This window comes from Astyanax mexicanus, chromosome 23 (genome assembly GCF_023375975.1).
Source record: "Astyanax mexicanus isolate ESR-SI-001 chromosome 23, AstMex3_surface, whole genome shotgun sequence".
NCBI classification, from domain to species: domain Eukaryota; kingdom Metazoa; phylum Chordata; class Actinopteri; order Characiformes; family Acestrorhamphidae; genus Astyanax; species Astyanax mexicanus.
In genome coordinates, this window is record NC_064430.1 from 13,963,467 (window position 1) to 13,984,175 (window position 20,709).

The 20,709-nt window shown below is 38.7% G+C and overlaps 1 protein-coding gene and 1 long non-coding RNA gene across 8 annotated transcripts in view; one reads left to right on the forward strand and one right to left on the reverse strand.

The window, feature by feature from the left end:
- Positions 1-481: 481 nt before the first annotated feature.
- LOC111191937 (uncharacterized) lies at positions 482-2,186 on the reverse strand. Its single transcript, XR_002649733.2, has 3 exons — positions 2,078-2,186; positions 1,573-1,701; positions 482-1,179 (listed from the first exon to the last, which is right to left on the reverse strand). It is a non-coding gene; the product is annotated as an uncharacterized LOC111191937 (long non-coding RNA).
- A 128-nt stretch (positions 2,187-2,314) lies between these two features.
- Positions 2,315-20,709, forward strand: part of cep89 (centrosomal protein 89) — a 133,639-nt gene continuing 115,244 nt past the window's right edge. For 4 of the 7 annotated variants that reach the window (XM_022668138.2, XM_049471222.1, XM_049471223.1 and 1 more), the window contains exons 1-10: positions 2,315-2,589; positions 5,011-5,117; positions 5,861-6,016; positions 6,128-6,332; positions 6,561-6,636; positions 8,205-8,239; positions 9,378-9,444; positions 13,802-13,921; positions 18,459-18,647; positions 19,767-19,909. In XM_022668138.2, the coding sequence (XP_022523859.2) occupies positions 2,542-2,589; positions 5,011-5,117; positions 5,861-6,016; positions 6,128-6,332; positions 6,561-6,636; positions 8,205-8,239; positions 9,378-9,444; positions 13,802-13,921; positions 18,459-18,647; positions 19,767-19,909 (1,146 nt within the window). In that variant the 5' untranslated portion in view covers positions 2,315-2,541. The remainder of the gene's footprint in view (positions 2,590-5,010; positions 5,118-5,860; positions 6,017-6,127; positions 6,333-6,560; positions 6,637-8,204; positions 8,240-9,377; positions 9,445-13,801; positions 13,922-18,458; positions 18,648-19,766; positions 19,910-20,709) is intronic. The other 3 variants (XM_022668139.2, XM_022668140.2, XM_022668141.2) reach the window with 3 other exon arrangements.

A 20,709-nucleotide genomic window follows, 5' to 3' on the forward strand; every position in this document is an offset into this window, starting at 1 on the left:
CTTTCTGCGTTTTCTGTTTCATTTGAAGGGGTTGTACCGCGTTGTGTTTTAATGGGGCTTTTCACTGTTAAAATCCGCCATCTACGGGCTGCCGACTGTAACTGCAGTAAGCACGCCGTTGAAAAAGAAGCCAAATTCAGACTCGTGCTCAATTTAACAACTAAAAACATTATACAATTCAACCATTATGTGTATGTAAAATAAATTAAAACCAACATTTGAACTATAAATAGCTGTTCAGCAAGTGAAAGTGAAAAATGCAGGTGAGAAAGGTAACTTGCTGTCTTTTTTTCTCATGAAAGTTTTATTTTCCCCATAGAGTCAGAGCACATTTAAAAGGCTTATAACAGTTTAAACTGTATTAATATATGCCTACATTGAAACATTTGGTATCCTTTAGTATTGAGAAAGAACATTCACTCTGGAGCACCCTCTGGTGCCCAAAAGTATTCTAGCTGGATCAATTTATTTTCACACCAGATTTACCAACTCCCAAAGTTCTTTACTAAAATGTTTAAAGAAAAATGTTACACAAGACACAGAAGTTACAAAACAATTAACATGGTTTCACAAAATCCATAATTTTAAAAGGAAAAATGAAAGAAAAATAAAAAAAAGCATTGCAGTGCTGACACTAGATCAGCGTTTTTCAAATCCTGGTTATGGTGTGTCCGCTCTACATATTCAGGGATTTCTCCTACTCCCAACACACCTGATTCAAATAATCAGCTCATTAACAACCCAAGCTTTTCAGAATTTCAAAGCTTCAGAAGGACACCTTAAAGCTCAAATGTGCAGGACAGGGACACCATGACAAGGACAGAAACACTGCTCTAAGTTGACAGCATAGAAAATTACATGAATAAGAAGCAGTACACATCAGTGTAGATTCATGGTGGGCAGGAGAATCCAATCTTACCCACAAAAGCCATAGTGGAAGCAGGTTTTAATTTTAAACCACCAGCAACACACCTGATTACATTTGTTTAATCAGTGTTTAAGCCCCTGGTCACATGCGTTTCTGCTTGGCTGGAATGGAAACCTACCACCCAACAGACCCTTTGTGGATAAGATTGGACACCAGTGGTATGATTGTTTGGCATTTTATGGTATTGTGGCAGGGCTTCACAGTCAAACAGGAACTGAAATTTGTAGCGCAGACACCATGAAAACATTTACCTAAGAAACAAAAGTGGGCTCATTAACAGAATTAACTAAAAACAAGAGGAATCATTAAGCAGCAAGTTAATAATCAAACTTGATAATATTTTGAATTTAGCATTTAAGAAATATAAATCAAAAGCTTTAAATCACTTCAAAATATAAAAAAACACTGTTTAAAATTAAATCAAAGTAACCCCCCCCCCCCAAAAAACAAAATAAAGAACTAATTTAGAATGTACAAGAACAGCTGAACCAACCCAGCTTATGAAGAGCAATTAGAGCTACCTCTTCACTAATCTAATCAAGAACACTGTAAATCAATTCTCTTCTCACTCCAAGGTCTGTTAATCAGGAGAACTTCTACACTAATTCAGTTATACAATTGCCAACTCAACTATCCATACTTACTTCACTTCCAACATTTGAGCTTCAAGGATCAAATGAGTTATAGCTATATCAGCTGGCTTTTATAGCCCCAGGATAAGTTGAAGCATGCCCAGTGTGAAACATATGGGTTGGTCCACGTGGGGGGGATTACTAAAATAACAAAAAAGAAGCAGAGCTTTAAGACCTCAAATAATGTTTGAGTTTAGAGTTCAGAAATCAATATTTGGTGGAATAACCCTGGTTTTTAATAACATGTTTCATACATCTTGGCATCCTGGCATGTTTTCAATTGGTAAAATCATTTGGTAAAAAACGTCATCATTAAGTGGTCTCTTAATTTTTTCAGAGCTGTATAATATTTTATTGGCTGTGGTCCATAATCATCAACAATAAAAAAAAATAAACGCTTAAAATAGATTACTTTATCTGTGATACATCTGTATAATATACGAGTTTTACATTTTTAACTGAATTACTGAAATAAAGTAACTTTTAAACTATATTATTTTTTTTAAGATGCACTCACTAGTAAAGAGGGAGATGGGAAGTGGGTGAGCTGTGGTAGAGCCTCATTTGAAATGAATCAGTGCTGGGCTCTCTCTCCCTGGCTTGGCGCGCCCCCTGCCGGACACTGAGCGCGGTGTCGGAGACTCCGCGGCGTTGCTAAGCGGATTAAAGCTCAGTGCTAATTGGCTGCTCAGAAACCTGTTCACCAATACAGAGAGCCGGTGTTTCAACGTCCAAAAGGCTGTAAAGCGTCTGGATACGTGAACTTCAGCAGACGTTAACCACAGACTAGACCATGAGCTACATCTGAAAACACTGCGGGCTGTGTTTGAGTCAGAAAAATGGCTTTATTTTTTACATTTATTACCGAAACCTAGCTAAATAGCTGACGCTAGCTAACCTAGCGTTAGTTAATCACTCAACTAACCTACAGACTGTTCCAGATCATCTCCAGTCTCACCAAAACAAGGAACTTTATTCACCATGTCAAAATTCAACTTTAGTTTCAGGAGAAGCGAGCGGAGGGCATTTGTGAGTTTTATCTGGATTTATTTGGTTTATATGTTTTGCGGTTTAAGGAGTCACTGCTTCACGGTTTCTTAGTTAGCTAAGCGATTTGTTGCTGTTTTCTCTCTGTGTTTAAACTCAACGGCTAAGCTATGATACCAGTTGTATTAGCTAACTAACGTTGGTTTAAGCGTATAACGTTAGTTAGCTAATAAAGATGTGCTCGGTTTATTTGAGCTTGTTTCTGTTGTTAAATTTAAGAATTAACTTCTCTGGAGTGGCGTTTTTGACAGAAAGTCACGGGAAGACCCACCAAACACACTAGTTAGCTAACTAGTTTAGCTAACATTAACTGGGCTATTCCACTGAATGGGTGCTATTTACTTGTTGTATCTTAACTCTTCCCTATTAAAGTTAATTTTTTTTAAATCTTTTTTTCAACTCTAAATCTAATAACACATATAGTCAACTATTCAGAACATGTACTGGTCAATCTCAGGCACCTTTTATTTAATTTTTTACAAGGTTCCAAAATTAAAGATGGTTAAATTTTTCTCAGTCCTGTTACCAAAACTAATTATTTTAGTTTTCTCTCAATAAAGTCTTTATTTTAAAGAAATGATTGACTGCATGTTTAAATAATTAATATTTATGCAAAAAAAATAGGCATGCACATTGTATTTCTCTAAAGATGCAAAGCCATTTTGATCTTATCAAGAAGACCCAAACCAGAAATCGATCAGATTTATAATAATGTAATTATTAAACAAATGGATAAATGAAGAACCAAACAGAACTGAAAAAAAGCAGTTTACATTAACTAATATTCACATTAATAAATCAATAAACCAGGGGGCAAAACTCATTCCTGTTACTTATAACATAAAGAGTAACAGGACTGAAAGTAACATACTTTTTCAATTAGGTCAATGTACAAGACACTATGCTTAGTCATAAAATGTATTTTACAGTTGTTTTGTTCACATTTATACATGTAATTTCCTGGGGACAGAAAATGCACAGATTCAGTGGAATATGCCAACTAATTGTGCTATATGCATTGATTATGTTTCAGAGTACTTTGGTACACAGACACATTACAATATGCAGATCAGACAATTAATAATGCGGCCCCCCCTCCTTAACCCCTATCAGAGGCACTGCTCCTGCTGAGGCTCAGCCAATCAGCTCTCCCTCCTGCCCTGCCTCTAAACCCATACATCACTTTTTCAAATATTTTTTTTTGCCTTTTTTAAGTTTGAGCTGAGGGTGGAGTCATCAAAAGTCAGTGCCCCTTTAAGTTTGTAGCTTTTAATATTTCTGCTATTTCAGCTAAGTATCAGCACTTTTACTTAACTCTCTATCTCTGTCTTTGACCCAGCTGTTTATCAATATATTACTGGTATTGTATATTTCTAAAGTTACAGGTTCTTTCCAGAAGGGAACTGATTCACCTTATCCATTTGCAATACTAAGTGCTGAGTGGCAACACTCTGAGATTAGTCACAGTAATAGTCAGGAGTTAATCAGTTAACCCTTTCCGACCTACAGGCGTTTCTGCTTTTGGTTTCTCCTGTTTTGCTTGATTTTGTTATTGTTTTTGTTTTTAACAAAGGCTCAGTAATCTCTATTGTAACACAATGTTTTATGTCATTTGTCTGAATGGGTTACACTCTGCAGTCTGACATGCTTATTAGCAGCTTAGTCAGCAAAAGCAAACTACACTGTACCAGAAAATATGAATGAGATTAGATGTAAAGCTATGGTGGTTCCCAGGTGTGTAAAAAGTATTTCTGACATAACTCATGCTCTGAAAATGTTGGGAATGTAGGTGAATAGGTGTTTATGCGTGTGTGGTCTAACGCGACAGAGAGACAGGGGAGGGATGTAAACAAAAGCTCACCAGAGAAGCATTTTATTATTTTATTTTTTTTGTATTATCGTTCATTATAGTTCAAACAACCTCCCGGGCCAGATGGTCATTGCTTGCGGGCCACCTATTGCCGACCCCTGCTCTAGAGTATAATGTATAAATATTGTAAATTAATACTAATATACTAACGTCACAGCAATGTTTTTATATTTATATATGGGTTTGGTTTCCCAGACAGGGATTAAGCCTAGACTAAATTTTCCTTTTATTGAGAAATCTTTATTTAAAATGCTGTGTGGTACAAGACTGAGTATACTTTTTATCTAGGAAACTGCCCCACAGTGATTAAACAACTGTCAAACAATTAAGTTGTTTTATTAATGACTACGATAGGAGTAGCAGATGTTTCTTTATATCTAGAGTGTTGCTAAGTGGCGTAGAACAAAAAAAATATCAGGTGGGCTTAAAATCTGGATTCAGTCACTGAGCTGAGCACTAGGCTGCCTGTAAAAGGTCACGTGACATTCATTATTTGTTTGTGTGTAATGTTGTGGTTCTCCATCGTCTTTTAGAAGCACATAGCTCATGGCTTGATCCCTGCTGCCACCATTGCCCCCCGACCTGCTGTTCCCCGCACCCCTCCCCCTCGCAGCCCCAACCCCTCGCCAGAGAGACCAAGGTACACAAACTCCTCTCATCACACACTTTCTGTCGACCCCATCCCTGTTTTCCTTTTGTCCTTTCTCTTATTTTTGTTTTCTTCACAGAAAGCCTTACTCTCCACAGCCTCTTTTCTTAGATTTCTGTTATAAAATGTGTTGTACTTGATATTTTTGTTGTTATTACAAACAGATTTTCCTGTTGTCTTTTTCACACTCAATGAATGAGACTAGATAAGAGCCCTATCCGGACGGGGTTCATTTCTGAGGGGGTCCTGGGCTATTTTTCTCTTTTATGGGGGGCCCTCTGTGATTTTATTCCCGTCCGCAACGACCATGTATGTGTTTTTCTCAGATGTCTTCTGAGAAAATTACAGGCTGAGTTACCTACTGTTTTACGCTAAACTCCGTGGTAATTTTAGTCCCGTCATTTTAGTTTCATCATCTTGGGTTTAATAAAATAGCTATTTTTCTACTGCTACACAATCTAATTACACTTTGGGTGCACAACATAGAGAGGAAATGGAGGAGCTACTGAACGCAATGTTGTTACCGAGTACCAAAAAACTCATTGATCCTCCTTTTTCAATTGCAGTCTGAGTTTTATCACTCATTAGAAGTGTAAAATATTTTTCACAGACGTCCCCCTGAAAAACGTATCCCATCTGGCTGTTGGTATGGATTGGGTGTGCACTAACACCAACAGGAAACTGCGTGTATCCACCTAAACTAAGTGTTGTCTCTTTTTCATTCTTTATCTAAGATCTGCTCTGGCAGCGGCCATATTAACGTCCTCCTTAATGGGACGCACTGTTGCCATCCCCCCTGCCCGCCACCGGTCATACTCTGAGAGCGACTGTTCACACACAGACAGCCAAGCTGGGTTTGAGCCTTACGCCAGCACTGCCCTCTACACCAGGTAAAATAGAGAACTGTGTGAAACTGAATTAGCTCCAGTTAGCACCTTTATTTATTTCATATTCTTGTCTTCACCACAAATAACTCCTCACTCTTCTCTCCATCCCTTCAGAGATCAGTGGCCAGATCCTGTGGCAAGCAGACCTCGCATGCCCTCTCCACAACCTGATGATGATAGTTATGATGATGATGAAGATGATGAGGAGTTAGAGATAGAAGAAAATGTGGAAAGGAATGAAAGTCATGTGTACCAGACCCTAGAAAGACAGAGCAGAGGTCCAGATGTGGAGGCTGTTTATGCCACACCATTAAAGAAGGTAGCTTCAGACTTTTGTGGCATTGGCTATAAACATCCTGCGGGTGGCACCAGCTGCACATTGGATTGATGCACTGCACTCACTAAGATCATTACACGCTGTGTCAGCTCAGTGTTGATGCTGTGCTGTACACTGTTGTACTCATGCATTCACAATACTCCATGAATTCTGCATTAGGCATTTTTGTGTATATCTATTTATATACAGTATATTAAATGTCTCCTCTAGGCCTCGTCTCACTCTCATCTGGACGACGATACTGACAACTCTGCATTTGATACTGTCTCTCCTTTAAACACTGAAGGTGCGTACTGTCTCTCTAATGTAAATAAAGTAACACATTAAACACAGTCTATCTACAGTACAGTTCTGGAATAAAATAAGATACCACTAGTTTCTGAATCAGATTCTCTGATTTTGCTATTTATAGGTATATGTTTGAGTAAAATTTACATTTTTGTTTTATTCTATAAACTATGGACAACATTTCTCCCAAATTCCCAATAAAATATTGTCATTTAGAGCATTTATTTGCAGAAAATGAGAAATGGCTGAAATATCAAAAAAGAGGCAAAGCTTTCAGACCTCAAATAATTAAAAGAAAACAAGTTCATATTCATAAAGTTTTAAGAGTTCAGAAATCAATATTTGGTGGAATAACCCTGGTTTCTATTCACAGTTTTGAAGCATCTTGTCATGTTCTCCTCCACCAGTCTTACACACTGATTTTGGATAACTTTATTCCACTCCTGGTGCAAAAATTCAAGCAGTTCAGTTTGGTTTGATGGCTTGTGATCATCCATCTTTCTCTTGATTATATTACAGAGGTTTTCAATTTGGTAAAATCAAGGAAACTCATCATAATTTTTAAGTGGTCTTTTTTTTCCAGAGTTGTATAGATTATGTATTTTAACTGTTTGCTGTTAAACATTCTGTTACAAATTTTGCAAATGCTAAGGATCATTTAATTGCTGTTAATTCACTACTTAAATTTCCCGATTAAGAATAATATTACAATCACGTCTTTGTTTCTACACTAATTATCAATTGTTCCAGCTCCACCGAGCATATAGGATTACTTTTGGTGTTCTATAATTACAGACTATAATATTACTGTATTATTCTTCTATTCACTCTGTTCTTTATGGTCAGGACCTCAAAAACCACCAGAGAGCTGTGTTTTGTGATGGTACAAATGGATCAGACACAGCAGTGATGCTGGATTTTTTAAACACTCCCTGTACTCCCTAGCTGGTCCACCATGTAGATGTAAAGCCTGAAACAGAAGCTCATCTGTTGCTGCAGTCTTTGTTGGTCATTTTCTAGTCCTTCATCTTCGCCCCCCAGAAGAGGCTGCTCACAGGATGCTTATGATAGACTATTTTCAGTCCAGTAGTGACACTAAGGTGTTTAAAAACTCCAGCAGCACTGCTGTGTTTGATCCAGTCGTACCAGCACCACACTCACTACTAACGCACCATCACCATGTCAGTGTCACTGCGGTGCTGAGAACGACTCATCACCAAAATAAATACCTGCTCTGTGGTGGTCCTACTGTTCAAAGAACAGGTTGAGTATGCAGAGAAACAGATACAGAAATAGACTCTGCAAAACGCTCCTGTATGCTTGGTGGAGCTTTAAAATTGATAAACTGCATAGAAACAAGAAGGTGGTCGTAATGTTATGATTGATATGTGTTTTACAAAACATAATACTTAGAGTGCAGTATGCTCTATTTTGCTTCAGTCATAAATGATTTTGTTGAACTGTGCTTTAGTAATGCGCTGTCAGGTACACTCTAGGTTTTAAAAACCCCCACCTCATGTAATTTGAGCAATTTAATGACTTATTAATTACTCTGTTGTATTGCAGAGGAAACGGAGGTTGAGGAAGGAACAACTAAAAAGGTAAGAAGGGCCCCTGTGACCTCATGCCTTAGGTCAAGAGCTGCTAATATGAATAATTAAGTTCATTTTTGGATGTTCGTTTGGAGTTCATTTCCTGACACTACAGAGATGCTGGGCATGCTGGGCCCGGGGGCAGAATGACCTTGAGCTGCTGATGTGCCTCTACAAGGACACAGAAGAAAGATAATGCAAGAAGCAGGGGACCGTTGAGAGAGAGAGAAAGAGAGAGACAGACAGGCAGATAGACAGACAAACAGGCAGACAGAGAGAGAGAAACAACCACTTGGGAGATGGAAAGAGTGACGAACTGTAGAGGATAAAGAAGAAAGGAGAAGAGGATGTGTGAGAAAGATTGAGGGGGTCAGGGAGTGTGTGGGTGTGAGGGGAGAGATGAAAGTGTGAGAGAGAGAGAGACAAGGAGATACTGAAGACAGCTTTGGTTCTTTCTGCACTCCCGCAGTGGTTGGCTGGAGGTTATTAATATCCCTGTCATGTTTGCTAAGAGGCTAACTCACTAGCGGGATGAAGCAAGAGGCTCTGATGGTCAGTACTGCCCACCAATCAGGTCATTAGCTTTTCACACACACATTCACAAATTGGTTTCCATAGACCATAGAGTGTCAGGAATTCATGGAATACAGGAGTGTGCTCATACATACTGTATGTAGTATATATTAGTGAATTAATCAGATCAGGCAGGATTAATCACACTTCTCCTCCTTAGGACTTTAAAATGTGTGCAGTTCTTTCCTGGAAATGTATTAAAACCAGTCCACACACACGCACACAGATGAATACCCAGCACACAGCTGTCTTGTTGCCTGCTGCCCAGACTCATTACTCTATGCGCCAGCACCCTAAGCACACTCATTCATACCAATGTTGAAAACCATCAATGAAAGAGCTAATTTCTCCCTCCTCATTTGACTTAGATGAACATTGGTCTTTGGCGAATTGGTCTTGAATTAGCCTTAATGCCAAAGCCACGGGAGGGCTATAAATGTTCCATTTAGAGTGCAGCTACTGCACCACTACTGTGCTAATCAGTACACACTAACCTTTACATGCTTTTAAATATCTTTCCACCTGTGACATTCCAGTCATTAGTGTGTGAACTGTGTGTACTATGTTTTCCCAGCAGCCTTCACCATCAGCATCACCATCACAGGCAAGACCCTTGTCCTACAGAGGCATGGCATCTCCAGGTAATGCAGCCCTATAATCAAGTTCTTCATAATTACCAGTATTAATATGTTTTCACAGACGATGGACCACACTGGAGTTTTAAACAAGGTGTTGCAGTGTAGCCTGGGTTATTAAAGGTCTCATTCCATCGTTTTTTCATTCATTTTAAAATGTCTAGTGATGTCTAGTATGAATGTCTTAAAAGCTAGTATTGTGAAAAAATTGCTCCAGTGAATCAGTATAATGCTGTTTTAGTCCAGTGGAGGAGTGGGCAGGGAGAATTGCAACATATCATGCAGCATGCAAACATATCGCCTCTGATTGGCTAACAACACTGCGAGGCGGACGAGACGGACAACAGTTAGAAACGTTTTAAAATAAAGACATTTTTACACTAATTACAGTCTGTACAATGTCATATGTTATTTAAAACATGTGTAATGGCCTGCTTAATGCAGTTCAGCCACTGACCCAGTCTTAGAGTCTCTGTAAAATGTGAAATCCACTGGAGATCCAATATAAACCTGGTTACTTACACAGAGGTGGGTAGTGCAGGTCCAGAATATTAAAATCCAACCCTGGGGGTTTTGTCGGCTGAGCCCAGCAGAGCCGCCCAGGAAGTTGGAACCAAGCCCTGGGGTGGATTTTTACTTTTAACTAGTGTAAACAGAACTGTTTTAAACATACAACTGCCTATCTCAATTGTACTTCACTGGTGGTGTTCCAAAGACAAACTCTACTTACTGGGCAAAGCATATAACACAGGAACGAACTGCCATGTTGTTCCTAACGCTGTTAGCTCCTGTCTGACGGGACCTGGCCGGGTTGGAGTTGCAATGCTAACAGACACCAGCTGAGTTCAACAAGGTTGCGGCAGGCGAAAGGGTGGAGTGGCTGACACTGTAGCATTTGTTTTAGCTTAAGATGCTGGTGCTCAAGTGCAGCAGCTTCTTCCACAAATTGCATAATGCTCCTAATGTCCTTAAACCTTAGGTAGCTTTATAACAAATTTTATGCCATACTAATCATGCTTGCTCAACAGATGAAAAACCAAGGGGTCACTGAAGTTACAGATTTCTTTATATTACATTTTCTTTTCTAAGTTTCTCCTTCTGACATGGAACATGGCCTGTATTCATGAATCTACTCAGAGTAGGAGTGCTAGAATAAGATTCCTCCATTATTTACAATGACCTCACTGACAGGAATGCATCCGAGATCAGCACTCCGACTTTGAGAATTTAATGAGTACAGGCCTAGAAGAGTCAGTTCATGGACACTGCATGGTCCAGGAAGACCTAGAAGAGATTTCACTACCAGGAAGTTACATACTGACATAACACATATAACCTCATTTCTATTTTACTGTACACTAGTTACGATGTATGAAAAGTTCCTGTTAATTTATGTTTGCTTGAAATATGTTGGTTCATCATAACATACATGAATCACAATCTTACTGTAAAGTCTATAAGTATTTGGGACAGTTTTCTAAAGAAGTATTAAGCCTAGTTCTGCATTACATCGCGTTTTAAAAGGAGATGTTCCATTGAAAGGAAAATAAAGTCTATGACTTAATCCTGGTCTGAGAAACATCCCCAATAAGTAGCATGTTATCACTTAATAACCCCCGGTAGCTATTGTGTACAAAGGGAGACCTGCTGTACTGTATATCGTGAGAGTGAATAGACTATAGAATGCTATTGTAAGAAAGTTAAATAAAAGAAAAATCTTGATGAGGTGTTCAGAGGGTATTACCCAGAGATAGCAGACTTCAGAACATAACATTTATTATGTTAAAATCTAAAATTGCAAGACTGCTAGTTCCATCCTGTTTCTGGTAGTGGTAATCCTTTTGTTAAGCCAAAATTAACTTTTGACTTACGACCAGGGCTTCTTTTTTTGCTTTAAATGCAGAGTCGTTTTTTTTTTTTTTTTTTTTTTCAAAAGAGCAAATTAAGCAAATTTAAAACCCCTAAATGAGGTCAAATCCTCTATTCAGCGTGGGTTCGAGAAATGAGGTGCCAAGTCCGTGAAATCGTGATAATGGCCTCTCCACGTTTTCCTACAGAAGCTACAGGCATTGGTATGAAATGTGGCCTATTTATCACCAACTGACCAGTGGCCAGTCTAGTGTGACCATTTCAGCTGATAATTGTCACCAGCACTGGACTTTTCCGAGGCACAGAAAGAGACACTGTGTAAAGGAGGAGGAAAGTGGTACAGTTTGGACTTTTTTTCATGTATCATTTCAGCTTTTTACATTTTTTTCCCCCCAAAGCTACATTCCCATTTATTGTGGCAACTATAAAAGGGCTTAGATGTAGAAATAAGACAATGGGCAAACAGGGAATAAACATGCTTGGGCTTGTTAAAACCCAGTAGCTGTGGTTGTTGGAGAGGGAGAAAGATATATATAACAGCTAGACACTGTTATTTTACTTAAGCCACAAGATTTTCATTTCAGTGATGAGTCATCAGATGTGCAGAGGGGTGCTTATCGTTGACAAGAAAAAGAAGTGTCTCAGTCGCTTCTGTAGTTTCCAGGTTATTTCAGTGGCAAATCGTGATCCAGCCTGAAGGTTGTTTCAGAGTTGTTTTTCATGATTGCGGAGCGCCAAAAGACCCAGAGGCCATGAAGTGATGTGTCGTCTTTCAGGTTTATGTAAAAAAAAAAAAAAAAATCACAACTGCTAGAGGCTGTTTTACGGAAATGAAATTCAGCTCCCTTACTAGCTCCCCTGGAGTGCTAGTGGAGGTTCTACAGAAAATGTCTGTGTTTTGCAGCAGATGAAATGATCTGTTTTGGGGCAGCTATCAATATGCATTTAAAATGGCACAAGTGTAGCTTTTCACTGCCTTGTATTAGGCAGACATTCCACACATCTCAAATCATTGCATTACTAGGGAAGCTTGGTTTTCTCCAGCATTCAGGCATTGTTTTTCTAAGTTTACCTGAAGCCCTTACAAATAACAGATAATCTAACAAGACAAGGCAAGATGCCACTGAATAAAGATTACTTCCTTAGAACTTTTACATTTTCTGAACACAAATTTTGGGTGAGGGCTAGAGGATCATAAAGCCCTCTGCATTAAGCTGTGGAGCAGACTAACTGAATTGATGGCGCTCTATCTAATACTTTTGGGATGAAGTGGGAAGTTTGGGATAAGGTAGGGTTTTGTTACTTTTTAAAAGCAATCAAATCCTCACAGCAGTGCTCAAAAATCTTGTAGAAAGCTTTTCTTGGCTAGTAGCGACTGTTACTCCAATAATCTCTTTTTATAAAACATTTAAAACAATTTGAATATAAAACAAGGACAAACATCAATACCATGCTGACACCTTACCTGACACCACCTACACTAGCAGCACCTTTGCAACAAACCCTCGCACCATAACAATACAATAACAACTACCTAGCAGACTTTATCAGCAGGTTAGCAACACATTTTCAACCAGCCTGTTACCCCAGCATCCATTTAGCAACACCTTAGCAACCAACATGTAAAGTAGTAAAGTACAGTAACACCTTAGCAACCACTTTCAGCATAGTGATTACCTAGCAACTTGTTAGCAGCCAACACCTATACCAAGCTAACACCTAAGCAGTCCTATAGCAAGCCTTATGAACTGCTTTGCAACACCTTAGCAACCAACTGGTCACTAGAGCAACAAACTGGCAACCCCTTAGCAACCAAAGACACATTTTTTTTGAAAATGTCACAAGGTCGAGGTTAGGTTGAAGCACTCTCTAATATTTAGTTGGACAGCTTTGATTGTGGCACGTACTTGCTGTGGCATTGTTTCAGTAAGCTTCTGCAATGTCACAATTTATTTCAAATCAATATTGCATTCATTTTTTTACCAAGATCTTGCACTGATGATGGTAGAGTCTGACCACTGCACAAAGCCTTCTCCAGCACATCCCAAAGATTCTCAATGGGGTTAAGGTCTGGACTCTGTGGTGAACAATCCATGTGTGAAAATGATGATCTTATTCTCCCTGAACCACTCTTTTACAATTCCAGCCCCATGAATCCTGGTATTGTCATCTTGAAATATTCCCGTGTCATCAGAGAAGAAAAAATCCATTGATGGAATAACCTGGTCTATATTCAGTATATTCAGGTAGTCAGCTGACCTCATTCTTTTAGCACATACTGTTGCTGAACCTAAACCTGACCAACTGCAGCATCAACCCCACGTCATTTACTTAGTTAAATTCAGGTGCAGGCAACTTTTTTGGCCAGGCAGTGTATCTTACGTGTACTATCCTACTACAGTTTATTAGTAAAAATGTGTTCAGCACTCTGTAGAAGGCTTTTTTCTGCTTGACTTTATCTTTTGTTCTATCTATCTCTTTATTCATTTCTCAGATCTGAAAGAAGACCTGAGCAGTCAGTCTCCAAACTCTCCCACAACCAGCACTCCCAAGAGGAAGACCTCGATGTTGAAGAAGAGTCCAGTGAGAGTCAGAGAGAGGGACAATAGATCAGGTGAAAGGGTGCACCGTGATCTACGAGAACGTTGATCATCTATCTTCTCTAACTGTGATGCTTTTTCAGTGATTGTTACTGAAATGTTGGTGAGAGAAACATGGAGGAGGTGGTGTTAAGGTTATTTTAATGTATTGGCGGATCTGGGTATATTCAGTCAGCCATTTTTATACACTGATTTATCCAAGTGCAGCAGCCATTTGTCGACTCTTGTGGGTTAATCGTTCCCGTGGGTAAGATAAACTGCGGAACTCTAGAATCTCAAGAAATGACCTCCCTGCCTGCCGCTCTGCTAATTTACCTTTCATTCTCATTAGCGTCTGCTGTTGCTAACCCTGCAACCTTTGCGCTAATTAAGACATAAGGCATTTCATATCACAACTTACCACCTATGTGTGCATGAACCAGTGTGTGAATGTGTGTGTGCATATATATGTGTGCATGCATATGCATGTGTGTTGATCAATGCTAATATTATGGGGTTTTGACATTTGAATTGTGTGTGTGTGTGTGTGTGTGCATGTGTTAGCAGCTGCGCCCTGCTGAAGCCCTGCCTGTGGCTGATGCTCTGCAGGGTGTGTTAATGGGGCTGCTCCTCTGGCAAGCTGCTATCACAGTGACCGTGAACTTTACAGCTGCCTTTGGCATTAAAGGATGGCTTACAGTCAGTTTTCTGACATGCCGCTGGCTGCAACAACGCAAGCCATTGTCACTTATCGTGGTGACATTCAGCTTAGCACAAAAAGGGACGCTTGTGAGAATACACTTGTGCAGGCCTTGCTGCGACATTTCAAAAAGAACATTTCTATTCTATGAATGGAGTTTTATTGTGAACATTTTCCCTTTTTTTAGAGAGGCTAATTAATTCATTTACAAATTCTAAAGATGATTGGGCACGTTCAAGTTTACACGATGCTAATTATGGGTGTGCATTGTTTTTTTCCCCATTTTCTTCCCAACTTACACGGCCAAATACTCAACCCACTCATTAGGACTCCCCCTATCACTAGTGATGCCCCAACACCAGGAGGCTGAAGACTAGCACATGCCTCCCCGGCAAAAGGGGAATCAGCCACAACCTTTTTTCAAACTGCTGCTGAGGCATCATGGCAGAGTAGCTCACAGTCAGCTCACAAACGCCTTGTGCTGATCAACATTACATCATTGGTGTAATGAGGGTAAAAAGCGCCATCTACCCCCCCAGAGAAAGCAAGGCCAATTGTGCTCTCTCAGGGCTCCGGCAGCTGAGAGCAAGCTACATGAACAGGATTCGAATTGGTGATCTCCTGATCATAGTGGCTGTGCTTAGCCCGCTGGACCATTTTGGAGCCCTAACACACATTAGTTTTGAACTTCACTTGTTTGTTTATTGCTTTATGCTCATCCCTTTTTACTCCAATTTGCTCCTATTAATTTTCATCCATAACCAATCCCAGTCTTTCTGCATGAAGTCTTTAATCCATAGTCATACACAGTCATACTGTACAGTCATACTTCACTTCATCAGTCAGCCCATCAATCCTTGCTTTCACTCCTATTAATTTTCACACACACTCAAGCCATAGAGTTTTTATATACCTGCAGCCACCAAACTTTGTGTACTGCAGTTCTAGTTGATTAACTGTCGTTCTTCCTCTGTTTTGTTATTGGTGTTTATTAGTAAAAGAATAAGACAGGTTAATCCATAGTCTCTAGTAGCTATTGTCCAAACTGTGGCTTTCGATATTGCAGTATTGGAGAAAAAAAAACACTAAGAACAAACTGACAATTAACAATCAAGAACACCAATATTTTGCAGATAATTAGCAATCTCCCAGGAGTAGGGCTCAACCATACTCTTTTGAAAAGGCAAATAGTTCTATATGACAGTATGGCAGCTATTGGTTAATTAGCAGAAGAAAACCTGTTGTGTATATATAGTTTATTTATGAAACAGATAATATCAAAATAAAGTGTTCCACTACTGTAATGGTAACATTTTTGAAACAGCTTTGAGAGTATAAGGCAGCTATACAGACTAAACTGCATAATTTGAGCATAAAAAATTTTTTTTGTGTTGATTTATATAAAATGATAAAACACATGAGAATGTTTTACTGTTTTGTGAATAACAGCATTCCTTTCTCCTGTGGCAGACTGGGAGTTTTATTCTTTGGCTGGTCAAGCACACCATGGCTATGAGCTGCTAACGCATCCATTTCCTTTTGTAAAGCTACGAGTCTCTCGTCTCTCAAATAAGAGTTTTTGTTGTTAATTAAGAAGGTGACGTTTATACATGTATCAATGTGCACATGTGAGACGTTTCAGGGACAGATTCGTTCACATTACACACAGATATAGATCACTTACATTTGTGAATGTGAACCGTCAAGATAGCCAAATCTGATTTGAGCAAGAAATAGGATTTAAGCAATGTTGCTTGTAACGTAGCCCATAATACACCAATAAGAGTCATTGGGCAAGGCTCTCAACAGTGTAAATAACTGTGCTTTTTGTGCTTTAATTGTGTCTGTGTCTGGGCAAAAGAGACTGCTTAGTTGTTTTACTGTCAAATAAGAGAGTAACAGTCAAAAATGCATTTCTGATTCTGCATGAAGCACTTAGTATCTAAAAGAATTAAAATAGGACCATGTAGGCCTGTCACAACAATTAAATCTACTAATCATACCCTATATGTACACTAGGTGACCTCACCAGTCATTTTTGATGATATAAATATTGTCCATTGTGATTCTTTGCAAGTTTATTTACATACAAATAAACTTTCAATAATGATTTTGTTGCCAGTCAAACAATGACAATGTATCAATAATGGCGCCTCCATTTACGAAGAGTTCTAAATATCTCCCAAATAATAAATAATTAAAATTCCATTGTTATGGTGTAATCATATCAATATTCTATTATTTTATTTTTATATCTTGTGGCATTAAATTGTCTTAAATTACAATAATATTGTTTATTTCAATTATTTCAGTGACAATATATCATCCAAAAACATTTGTTTTAAGATAGTAAAGCACTATGTAGCCTCTCGGGCCCAACATTAAAACATTGTTTCTGACATTACATGTACTGCTTACCACATCTAATTTATCACTAATTCTTCTACTTATTTAAAAATCTAGTCAAATTAAGTAGTCTTATTGTCAATAGTACATATATACAGGGCATATAGAAGATTGAAATTGCGTTACTCTCCTTTCAAAGGTACCAGGAAAAAAAACATAAAGCTAACTAAAGTACTAAAGTTAAATAAAGTACACGGAGTAATGTCAGCTGTAAAAAAAATCCAACACACTGACTACATTATACTCTGAAATACATCATAACTCTAATAAAAAATAATAGTTAAGTAATACTAACCAGTCTGTCTGCTCCCTCAGACAGAATTTAATCCAGTGTATAAGTCAATGTGCTGTGTGTATGTTATAAAACACTGGACAACAAAGACCTGCCTAGAATCTGCTGATTGCTCCCTCGTGAAACTGCACTTTCACCATGGTGTATCCTCTTCTGTCTGCTTTCTTTTTTCTTATTGTTTTCTCTCTGCCTGTGGCTGAATTGCTCTGCTTTGTTGCACTGTAATCAAACTCTTCTAAAGTTGAGTATTTTTTGGATTCTGGGGATGCAGTATGTGTTACATCATTTCATTTAATATTTCATATGTTCTGTTTTCTTTTTTAAGATCTGTTGGTGTGTTGTGTTGATGTATGATGTGTTTTTTTGCTGTGTTGCTTAAAGCTCTGTTGGTACTGCACTGTGCTGTGGGGTGTGTGTTACACTGCTTATTGTGTTACTTGTGTGTGTTTATGTGCTGGCCTATTCTATGTTACTTTTTCCTATTGTTATGATGCTATAGACTGTGTAGTGGTGTTGCTGTGCTGTGTCGTTTCTTGTCATGTTGTGTTGTGCTACTTTATGCCGTTCTATGTTATGTTCCATTGCGCTGTGTTCCTGTTACGTTTGATGTTCAGCTTCATTCTGCTGTGTTGTTTTTTGCTGTGCTGTGTCGTTTCCTGTCATGATGTGTTGTGCTACTTAATGCAGTGCTATGCTGTGTGATGGTTATTTGTTATGTGTCTCTGTCCCGCATGTTAAATGTGTGTTATGCTGTCTCAAGGTATGGTGTCATGCTGTGCTGTGTTCGATTGCTCTGTATCCCTGTGCTGTGTTTCTGTTACTTTGGGTGTTCTGCTTCACTCTGCTGTTTTATACTGTGTTGTGTTAAGCTGTGTTGCAGTGCTATGCTGTTTTATGGTCTTTTATTCTGTCACTTTGCTGTGTGTTATGCTGTCATTCTGCGTCATGGTGTCATGCTGTGCTATATTATGTTGTGCTGCATTATACTATGCTATAGTGTGGTGTGCTCAGTCATGTTGTGTTATGCTGTATCATGCCATGTCGTTCTAAGTCATTCTGCGTTATTGTGTGTTATGATTTGGTTTGCTGTGTCATGCCTTGTTATTGTGTGTTATGGTTTGGTTTGCTGTGTCATGCTGTGTTGTGCTGTGCTGTGCTGTGCTGTGTTGTGCAGAGGCAAATGAGGTGTACCGCTGTGCTGTGGAGCTTCAGCAGGAGCTGGTGCAGGGGCTGAGGGCACATACTCAGACTCTGGCTGCTGAGAAGGAGGTGCTGGAGAGGAAATGCTCAGAGCAAAGCCAACAAATCCTGCAGCTTCAGCAGCAGCTCACACACTCCCCCAGGGAGAGGAATAACTCCACAGGTGGGCCAAGACAGGCCCTCACACACACACACACACACACACACACACTGCAAAAACGCCAATACACACAAGTATGGTCCAAACTAAAAATGGTAATAATTAATAATAATGGTTGAATATTTGACATTGGATTGCATTCATTTTATCTGCAAGTTAAAAAAAAACTTTTCTTAGCAATGCAGTAGTTTAATATTACTCTAATGAAACGTTGCATTCCTGAGTTCTGAGTGGACAAATTATTCTAATCAATGCTATCAGTGTCCTGGTATAACCATTCCTGCAATGTCTAATATGTTTAGTATGAAAACTGAAAAAAAGTTTTCTTGAATGAACAAAATCAAGAAAACTTTATACTCAAAAACACAGAATTTATTTACAATATCCTGCATTAAAACTACTGTATTTTTCACACTAAATTGCACACTTAAAATCCTTTCAATTTCCCAAAAATCGACAGGGCGTGTTATAATCCGGTTCACCTTATGTATAAATTGTACCAGTCAGTTTGTAAGGAGCAGTAAAGCCACTCCGCTGAAGTACAGCGTTATACAGGAGATTCAGTGAAGTTTCTCCAGCACCGAGACTGTAGCAGTATTAGCATTAGCAGTTAACTGCAGTACTAGCTAAGCGTTGCTTAGTGATTATATTGCTTTAAACTTACTGTAAATCAGTGAAAAGCGCTTTACTCACCCAAATAAACAGTTTTCAGAAGATAAATCTGTGTAAATTAATATCAAGCGCTCATTTGATTTTAAAAGAAAATGTTTTTTTTAAGAATCACGGAGACCTGCTGAATTAGGAGGGAAACATGGTGTGACACCCTTGTTTCATACTAGTGTCGCTTAAAATGCGCCTTATTATCCGGTGCACCTTATGTATAAAAATAGCCCATCATTGATGGTGCGCCTTATAATCTGTTGCACCTTATAGTCCGTAAAATACGCTACTTTTTAACGTGCTTTGTGTAATTACATATTCTCACCAGAGAGGTCTCTAATCCCCCCCCCCAAAAAACAAACTTACAGACTGTCGCTTTAATAGTATAAAGTAGTTGTGTTTTTCATCGATTTATTAAAGAAGAATCTTTAAGCTGTCCTCTGTTTGTCTGTGTATGTGTAGGTGAGATCTCTGAGCTGCTGAGTTTGAGGCAGCAGGCGCAGGAGCTGGTGGATGAAAACGACGGGTTGAAGATGACTGTGCATCGCCTCAACGTGGAGCTCAGCAGATACCAGGCCCGATTTAGACCACTCACCAAGGAGGAGGTATGACAGTAACAATAATAACAACAACAAGCACAAAAGAAGTCTAAATAGCAAGTCCAAGTCCCAGTGTGGGAGTAAGCTTTGAGGAAAAGTCTGTAATGTGTGCAGGTATGTTCTTATATGGACAGAAATATCGGGACATGCTCATTTAGTGTTTTTATTGATTACTATTCTTAATTAAAACTGTTTATTGACTCTTCCTTGCCCATTTCTCTGGCCAAATTTACACCACTAATAAGTGTGTTTTGTCTCAACCTTTTAATCAGACCTAAGTAAAAGTGTAAGTGCTCTGTTAAAAAAAGTGACTTGAGTAGAAGTTGAAGTGTTCTTTAAACTCCACACAAAGTTTTCAACATTTTACTCAAGTACTGAAAGTAAAAGTGCAGTACTCTGGTATGTAGTTATTACAGAAAGCAGCGGAAAGTTCTCAGAGCTTAAGGCAAAACTGGAGTGGAGAGGTCTTCTTATAAGATCAGCTTTATTTCTTGATCCACTCAGTGATGAGCAGCTTCATCAAACCCGGTGACAGTGCAGAGCATCTACCGCTCTGGCTTTAGTGATAATGTGGGTTTGGAATGATTCCTGAATCATCTGTAACAAGTAGCGATGTAGCACCTAAAAATGTATCGGAGTAAAAGTATTAAACTCATCCAAAATATGTAGTGAATTAAAAGTGGAAGTAGGAGAAAAAATAATTATACAGTAGATACAGATACAGCATTTTAGTACATAAATACAGTAGTATAGTAAAATAATACTCCAGTAGATACAGATACAGCATTTTAGAAATTAAGTACAGT